This window comes from Dromiciops gliroides, chromosome X, assembly GCF_019393635.1.
Source record: "Dromiciops gliroides isolate mDroGli1 chromosome X, mDroGli1.pri, whole genome shotgun sequence".
In the NCBI taxonomy this organism is placed as follows: Eukaryota; Metazoa; Chordata; class Mammalia; order Microbiotheria; family Microbiotheriidae; genus Dromiciops; species Dromiciops gliroides.
Window position 1 is genome coordinate 79185990 of NC_057867.1, and position 9709 is coordinate 79195698.

At 48.4% G+C, this 9709-nt stretch overlaps 1 protein-coding gene across 1 annotated transcript in view; it reads right to left on the reverse strand.

Annotated features, from left to right (window-relative positions):
• The window catches only part of LOC122734117 (SLAIN motif-containing protein-like), a 46811-nt gene that overhangs the window by 12737 nt on the left and 24365 nt on the right, over nt 1–9709 (reverse strand). The window contains exon 2 of the mRNA XM_043974821.1: nt 827–1475. Within this exon, the coding sequence (XP_043830756.1) occupies nt 827–1452 (626 nt within the window). The 5' untranslated portion in view covers nt 1453–1475. The remainder of the gene's footprint in view (nt 1–826; nt 1476–9709) is intronic.

Here is a 9709-nt window from a genome sequence, read left to right on the forward strand (position 1 = left end):
GTGACTTGCCCAGGGTCACACAGCTAGTTAAGTGTCAAGTGTCTGAGGCCGGATTTGAACTCAGGTACTCCTGAATCCAGGGCCGGTGCTTTATCCACTGCGCCACCTAGCCGCCCCCCACTTAATATTTTCTATAGGATTTACTCGTCAATGCATGTGTGCAGTGCTTTGGCACATTAGTAGACACTGTTTGCTGGATTCTCTTCTTAAAATATTTCACATAGAAATATAACTTAATATGCTAACGTATTCCACTCAATTTGAGAAAAAAGCTACCAATCACTAACATTCATTGAAGTAGAATTTCAAAGTGTTTTACTATCAATCAATGAATACTCTCATACCCATGACTATGATACATACAAAGCAAATGTGGGTAGGTACATGAGAAGACTTCTATATGGCTGCTGAGGTCACTCCATCCTGTCTCCCTAACCATGGCTTTTTCCCAAGGTTACCTTCTTTCCTTCCACACTCTGAGACCCTCGATGATCTCCATGGTTTCATTTAACACTGGAATGAACCCTGATTGATTGGATGCTCAGAGGCAGTTCAAACTCAAAATATCAGCTAAGGGACTGGCACTAAGCAATCCATAATGGATTTCATCTCTCTCAGTTCTCGCTGATGACTGGAAGCTGGGACAGGGGTGGTGCATTTAAGAAATCACAATTCAGATAAACTGAATATAATTTGGTAAGCTTCATGCAAACAAACTTGCATTCAGGTCTTTCATATTGTTGACAGAAATCCAACTGTGCTAAGAATTTCTCAAGTTAAAAAAAAAAGAGGAGGGGGATTCCAAACTCTTCCAAGATATACATACCAATTACTGTCATCTCCTTCACATAAGTCACCAAGTTCTAATATTTCCACATCATCCAGTATTGGGCCAAACAATGATGTATCAGAGAAGAAGCTGCCTGACTCTGTCTCCATAGTGGAAATCTGTTCAGGCATTTTAGAGGTTGTAAGTTTGGGCCTAGTTGATATATCTACACCCACTGTACTACTACCACTATCCACAAGTGCAATGGACTTCCTGGCATGATACTTTGGTAGGTCAGTGCTTCTGCTAACCTCAACTTGCATATCTCCATCTCCTTTCAAATCTTTGCTCTCTTTCATCTCAGGGTTTATCTCATAAAGCTGACTCTGTTTTTCTATCTCACTACTGAAGCCTCTATCTGGCCCGATATACTGATTGTCTGTGTCCAAGTAGATTTGTCTCTCTTCATGAGGGACATTTGCCTGGTTCCCAGGTCTTAATTGCTGATTTTGGATTTCAAGTTTTCTCGCTAATTCTTGTAGATTCTGCACCTCATCCACCTCACAATCAGCTTGGTCAGCTGCTGGGTCTATGTCTATATCCATTACAAGATTTTCTGTAGAACTCTCTCCACTGATCTGGGGATCAGGTTCTCTGACCATGTCATCCTCAGGAACTATCATCTTCACGCAAATGTTCAGTCACACTATGAAAAAGAGAAAAAAATCAAGCTATTTCCTGTAAAGTTATTTTTTCATACTTTAAAAAGAAGCTGGGATTTTGTTGGTTTGAGTACCTTGACTGACACAGCACATAACCTTTTTTTTTTAACAAGAGAGGACATATTTGCATAATCTCTTTTCTTTTTTTGGGGGGGGGTGGTGAGGCAATTGGGGTTAAGTGACTTGCCCAGGGTCACACAGCTAGTAAGTGTCAAGTGTCTTGAGGCCAGACTTGAACTCAGGTCCTCCTGACTCCAGGGCTGGTGCTTTATCCACTGCGCCACCTAGCTGACCACAGCACATAACTTTTTTTTTTTTTAAAGATAAGCTGTGTCCTTGGATGCCTTGCTGAAGCACACTAACCTTTCCTTCTCTTTTTTAAAAAATTTTTTTATTTTTAGTGAGGCAATTGGGGTTAAGTGACTTGCCCAGGGTCACACAGCTAGTAAGTGTTAAGTGTCTGAGGCCAGATTTGAACTCAGGTACTCCTGAATCCAGGGCCGGTGCTCTATCCACTGCACCACCTAGCTGCCCCAGCACATAACCTTTTGATGCCATGGAAAGAACACTGAATTTAGAGCCCCAGGACCCGAGTTAAAATTCCAGCTACTAAGCTGTGTAATCTTGGGCAAGTAACTTCCCACCTCGTGGAGTTCATTTCCCCAACTGTAAAATGTGTGGGTTGCATTAGAGAGGTCTTATGGGATCTCTTCCAGTTCTAAATCTAGTGAAGTATTCAATTCTAAAATTCAGTAAATGCTTATCAAATGTACCATTCAGTAGCCAATCAGGTGATAAAGACATAGAATAACATTTATGGCATATATAGCAAAATATATAACAACATATATATAAGCAATATATAGCACTCTAAGGTTTGCAAAACAACATACATAGGTTATGTCATTGGATCCCCATAACAACCCAATGAGGCAAGTAGCTATTATTATTCCCATTTTATAGATGAGGAAACGGAGTATGAAAGCGACGGTGACTTAAACACAGCTATTCTGAGATAGAATTTATTTTTTTTTTATTTTTTTTTTTTTAGTGAGGCAATTGGGGTTAAGTGACTTGCCCAGGGTCACACAGCTAGTAAGTGTCAAGTGTCTGAGGCCGGATTTGAACTCAGGTACTCCTGAATCCAGGGCCGGTGCTTTAACCACTGCGCCATCTAGCTGCCCCGATAGAATTTATTTTTCATTTATTTTTTTGCAGCGCAATGAGGGTTAAATGACTTGCCCAGAGTCACACAGCTAGTAAGTGTCAAGTGTCTGGAGTCACATTAGAACTCAGGTCCTCCTGAATACAGGGCCGGTGCTTCATCCACTGTGCCACCTAGCTGCTCCAGAGATAGAATTTAAACTCTGGTTTTCTTACCTCCACGTCTGACACTCATATCCCCTATGCCACTTAGCTGCCCATACAAAGAATAAAGTAATACAAATTAATAATTTTGACAGAGAGTGTGAATAAAGGGATAGTAGAGGTGGGGTGGGGATAGGAGTGGGGGTAAACCAGAAAATGCCTTATATTATCACCTATGTAACTGAGTGCATTTAGACTCATGACTTGCCATCAAGGACAGCTTAGAGCTATCTTTGTAGTCAGTGAACTAAATTGATAAATTTTGATAAACATTTATTAAGCAAGCATCTGCTATGTACCAGGTACTGTGCTAAGCACTGGGGATAGAAAAAGATGCAAAAGACAGTCCCTACCCTCAAGGAGCTTACAATCTAATGGGGAAGATAACATGCAAACAAACATGCATACAAAGCAAACCATATTCAGAATAAATAGGAAATAATTAAAAGAGTAAAGGTACCAGAATTAAGAGGGATTGGGGGGGGGGACAGCTAGGTGGCACAGTGGATAAAGCACCAGCTCTGGATTCAGGAGGACCTGAGTTCAAATCCAGCCTCAGACACTTGATACTTACTAGCTGTGTGACCCTGGGCAAGTCACTTAACCCTCATTGCTCACCCCCCCCCCCAAAAAAAAAGGATTGGGGAAGGCTTCCTGTAAAAAACGGTATTTCAGTACGGACTTATAGGAAGTCAGAAAAGTCAGTAGACAAAGTCAAGGACAGCATTCCAGGCATGGGAGACAGCCAGAGTCAAGAGATATAGTGTCTTGTTTGTGGAACAGCCAAGAGGCCAGTGTCACTGGATCAAAGAGTACATGTTGGGGAGTAAGGTATAAGAAGACTGGAAAAGGGAAGAAGGGGGTTAGGTAATAAAGGGCTCTGAATGCATTTATATTGACACTGGGGGTGATAGGAAGCCATTGGAGTTTACTGAGTGGGGGGTTGGGGTAGGATGGCATAGTCGGATTTGAGCTTTAGGAAAATCACTTTGGTGGCTCAATAGAGGATGGACTGGAGTAGGGAGAGACTTGAGCCAAGCTATGACAATAGTTAATCAATCAATCAATCAACATTTATTAAGAGCCTACTGTGTGCTAGGAACTGTGCTAAGTGCTAGGGATACAAAGAAAGACAAAAGACCATCCCTGCCCTTAAGGAACTCACAGTCTAATGTGGGAGACAACATGCAAACTATGTACAAACAAGATCTAGACAGGAGAAATTGGGGATAGTCTCAGGGGGAAGGCAGTAAGATTAAAGAAGACTAGGAAAGGCTTTTTTTGCAGAAGGTGGGACTTTAGCTGAGATGTGAATGAGGCAAAGGAAGCCAGAAGGCAGAGATGAGAAGAAAGTTCCAGAAATAGGGGACATACCGAAAAAGCTCAGACACAAAAGATGGCGTGTCATGTGCAAGGAAGAGCAAATAAGTCAGAGTTCATGAATCACAGAGAACGTGGGGGTTAGTAAGGTATAAGAAGACTGAAAGGGTAAGAAAAGGCACACAGCATGAAGGATTTTAAAAGCCAAATGCTAAGTATGAAAAATATCTGTGCATACTCAGATGAGTGGACAGATATAAATATACAATGTTTATTTATACACACCTATGTGACTGTTAATGCATATATACAGGGATATCTATAAGACACACAAAGGTTTATACAAATGAATATGCACAAAAGTATAAGTATATATACAGGTTCACAATAGATATACATATGCCCACAAAATATAAACCACATATTTGTATATATAGCATATACCCATCTATATCTATACACACATTTGTAAGTATACTCATGTGTATGCACAAATGTGGCTGATATTCCTTTATACATGTGCATGGGTATGTGATTCATGTGTAACTGTGTGTTATTATTATATTTATATTACATTTATATACTATATATATAGTATATGCTTATGCATATACTATACAAATAAACATATGTAGATCTATTACTGGGGCAGCTAGGTGGTGCAGTGGATAAAGCATCGGCCCTGGATTCAGGAGTACCTGAGTTCAAATCTGGCCTCAGACACTTGACACTTACTAGCTGTGTGACCCTGGGCAAGTCACTTAACCCTCATTGCCCTGCAAAAAAAAAAGAAAAAAAAAGATCTATTATGTACCTAAGCATTATGTATATACCTATGTACCTGCACATTCCTGTGTGTATATGTACAGATATATGCATATATACATACAGATAAGTGCATATACTTGTGTTTGTGTTCAAACATGTACATATATACAAACAAGATGCTTATATGTATATTTGTGTGTTACACACATGCCTGTGTATATATACATGAACATGATTCACAAAACTTGTGTATATATATATATGAATATATAATGACATATACATATATGTATACTATACATACACATATAGTATACACTTATAAACAATATATGCTGACTGCATATTTCTATACAGACATTTGTAGATTACCATAAATAACCTGTATATGTGTGTGTTTTGGCTTGTATGTACATTTAATATGTATAATGAATGTCTATACATGTGGGTAAATATGTATACATACACACCTGCATATATGCACACATAGCTACGTAAATGTCCAAAAAGAATTACTGAAAATATAAGAGCTTAAAAATAACAAAAAAATTATTTCAAAAGCCAGTTGAGAGCAAGAGAGGGAAAAAATGAAGACAAATAGAAAACAGAATTAACAGCTTAGAATGAGAGGTATAAGAAATTACTAAAGAAAATAATTCCTTGAAAATTAAAATTGGCCAAAGAGAAGCTAATGATTCCATAAGACATCACGAAATAATAAAACAAAGTCAAAAGACTGAAAAAAATAGAAGAAAATGTGAAGTATCTCACACAGCAAAAGCAAATATCCTGGAAAAAAGATTGAAGAAAGATCATTTAAAATTCGTTAGGAAAAAAGAAAAAAGAATAAAATTCCTTAGAATATGTGAAAGGCATCAGAAAAAAAAGAGCCTAGGCACAATATTTCCAGAAATCATAAATGAAAACTGCCTTTTAGACCCAGAGAGCAAAGTAGACATTGAAAGAATTTGCTGGTCATCTCCTGAGAGAACTCTCAATATGAAAACTTCCAGGAAAACTAGCCAAAATGCAGAGCTCTCAAGTCAAGGAAAAAATGCTGCCATCAGCCAGAAAGAAAAATTTCAAATACAGGGGAACCAAAGTTGGATCACATAAGATTTAGCAGCTATCACCTATAAAGAGTTTGGAATATGGTATTGCAAAAATCACAGGATCTAGACTTACAAGCAGGAAGAAATTACCCAGAAAAACTTAGTATAATCCTACAGGGGAAAAAATGGATCTTTAATGAAACAGAAAAATTCCAAGTTTTCCTGATGAAAAGACCAGGAATGGGTAGAAAATGTAATATATACAAACAAGAATTAAGAGAAGCATAAAAAAGTAAACATGAGGGGGGGAAAGCCAACATAAGAGACTAATCAAGGTTAAAATGTTTACATTCTTATATGAGGAAATGATACATGAAACCCCTCAGAACTTTATCATCACACAGAGGGAGCCTAGGTGGACAGAGGACCTGGGAGTGGTTCTATTATTCTGTGATGGTCTCAAAAGAATGGAAAAGGCAGGAAAGAGAAACACCTGGGGGGGGGGGAAGAAAGGAAGGATCTGCAAAAATATCTCATATAAATGAAGTATGCAGTGCCCCACCCGGAAACCCCAGCCCTGCTCCCTACCCCGCCCCCTCAGGGCCCCCTAACTGTTCCCTATACCCCCCCACAGGCCCTCTCTAATTCAGTTCTCTGCCCCCTTCCCCAGGCTCCACTTCAACAGGGTCCATCCCTCAGGTCTTACCATGACACCCTCCCCTCAAGTCTAACCTCACACCCCCCCCAGGCCTTACCGCACACCCCCCCAGGCTCTACCTCAACGCCCCTCCCCGTCCCTCAGGCTCTACTCGACGCCCCCCCCCAGGCCTTACCTCACCCCCCCAGGCTCTACCTCGATGCCCCTCCCCCCCAGCCTTTACCTCACCCCTCCCCAGGCTCTGCCTCGATGCCCCTCCCCCTCCCTCAGGCTCTACTTGACACCCCCCCTCCCTCAGGCTCTACTCGACGCCCCCCCTCAGGCCTTACCTCACCCCCCCAGGCTTTAGCTCGACGCCCCTCCCCCTCCCTCAGGCTCTACTCGACACCCCCCCCTCCCTCAGGCTCTACTCGACGCCCCCCCTCAGGCCTTACCTCACCCCCCCAGGCTCTACCTCACACCCCTCCCCCTCCCTCAGGCTCTACTCGACACCCCCCCCTCCCTCAGGCTCTACTCGACGCCCCCCCTCAGGCCTTACCTCACCCCCCCAGGCTTTAGCTCGACGCCCTTCCCCCTCCCTCAGGCTCTACTCGACGCCCCCCCTCAGGCCTTACCTCACCCTCCCAGGCTCTACCTTGACGCCCCTCCCCCTCCCTCAGGCTCTACTCGACGCCCCCCCCTCAGGCCTTACCTCACCCCCCCCCCCAGGCTTTAGCTCGACGCCCCCCCCCCAGCCTTTACCTCACCCCCCCAGGCTCTACCTTGACGCCCCTCCCCCTCCCTCAGGCTCTACTCGACGTCCCCCCCTCAGGCCTTACCTCACCCCCCCCCAGGCTTTAGCTCGATGCCCCTCCCCCTCCCTCAGGCTCTACTCGACGCCCCCCCCTCAGGCCTTACCTCACCCCCCCAGGCTCTACCTCACACCCCCTCCCCCTCCCTCAGGCTCTACTCGACGCCCCCCCTCAGGCCTTACCTCACCCCCCCAGGCTTTAGCTCGACGCCCTTCCCCCTCCCTCAGGCTCTACTCGACACCCCCCCCCTCCCTCAGGCTCTACTCGACGCCCCCCCTCAGGCCTTACCTCACCCTCCCAGGCTCTACCTTGACGCCCCCCCCCCTCCCTCAGGCTCTACTTGACGCCCCCCCTCAGGCCTTACCTCACCCCCCCAGGCTCTACCTTGACGCCCCTCCCCCTCCCTCAGGCTCTACTTGACGCCCCCCCTCAGGCCTTACCTCACCCCCCCCAGGCTTTAGCTCGACGCCCCTCCCCCTCCCTCAGGCTCTACTCGACGCCCCCCCCTCAGGCCTTACCTCACCCCCCCAGGCTCTACTCTACGCCCCCCCTCAGGCCTTACCTCACCCCCCCAGGCTTTAGCTCGACGCCCCTCCCCCTCCCTCAGGCTCTACTCGACGCCCCCCCCTCAGGCCTTACCTCACCCCCCCAGGCTTTAGCTCGATGCCCCTCCCCCTCCCTCAGGCTCTACTCGACGCCCCCCCCCTCAGGCCTTACCTCACCCCCCCAGGCTTTAGCTCGATGCCCCTCCCCCTCCCTCAGGCTCTACTCGACGCCCCCCCTCAGGCCTTACCTCACCCCCCCAGGCTTTAGCTCGACGCCCCTCCCCCTCCCTCAGGCTCTACTCGACACCCCCCCCTCCCTCAGGCTCTACTCGACGCCCCCCCTCAGGCCTTACCTCACCCCCCCAGGCTCTACCTCACACCCCTCCCCCTCCCTCAGGCTCTACTCGACACCCCCCCCTCCCTCAGGCTCTACTCGACGCCCCCCCTCAGGCCTTACCTCACCCCCCCAGGCTTTAGCTCGACGCCCTTCCCCCTCCCTCAGGCTCTACTCGACGCCCCCCCTCAGGCCTTACCTCACCCTCCCAGGCTCTACCTTGACGCCCCTCCCCCTCCCTCAGGCTCTACTCGACGCCCCCCCCCTCAGGCCTTACCTCACCCCCCCCCCCAGGCTTTAGCTCGACGCCCCCCCCCCAGCCTTTACCTCACCCCCCCAGGCTCTACCTTGACGCCCCTCCCCCTCCCTCAGGCTCTACTCGACGTCCCCCCCCTCAGGCCTTACCTCACCCCCCCCCCAGGCTTTAGCTCGATGCCCCTCCCCCTCCCTCAGGCTCTACTCGACGCCCCCCCCCTCAGGCCTTACCTCACCCCCCCAGGCTCTACCTCACACCCCCTCCCCCTCCCTCAGGCTCTACTCGACGCCCCCCCTCAGGCCTTACCTCACCCCCCCAGGCTTTAGCTCGACGCCCTTCCCCCTACCTCAGGCTCTACTCGACACCCCCCCCCTCCCTCAGGCTCTACTCGACGCCCCCCCTCAGGCCTTACCTCACCCTCCCAGGCTCTACCTTGACGCCCCTCCCCCTCCCTCAGGCTCTACTTGACGCCCCCCCTCAGGCCTTACCTCACCCCCCCAGGCTCTACCTTGACGCCCCTCCCCCTCCCTCCGGCTCTACTTGACGCCCCCCCTCAGGCCTTACCTCACCCCCCCCAGGCTTTAGCTCGACGCCCCTCCCCCTCCCTCAGGCTCTACTCGACGCCCCCCCTCAGGCCTTACCTCACCCCCCCAGGCTCTACTCTACGCCCCCCCTCAGGCCTTACCTCACCCCCCCAGGCTTTAGCTCGATGCCCCTCCCCCTCCCTCAGGCTCTACTCGACGCCCCCCCCCTCAGGCCTTACCTCACCCCCCCAGGCTTTAGCTCGATGCCCCTCCCCCTCCCTCAGGCTCTACTCGACGCCCCCCCAGGCTCTACCTCGATGCCCCTCCCCCCAGCCTTTACCTCACCCCTCCTCAGGCTCTGCCTCAACGCCCCTCCCCCTCCCTCAGGCTCTACTCGACGCCCCCCCTCAGGTCTTACCTCACCCCCCCAGGCTCTACCTCGATGCCCCTCCCCCCAGCCTTTATCTCACCCCTTCTCAGGCTCTACTCGACGCCCCCCCTCAGGCCTTACCTCACCCCCCCAGGCTTTAGGTCGACGCCCCCCCCCCCCTCAGGCTCTACTCGACGCCCCCCCTCAGGCCTTACCTCACCCCCCCAGGCTT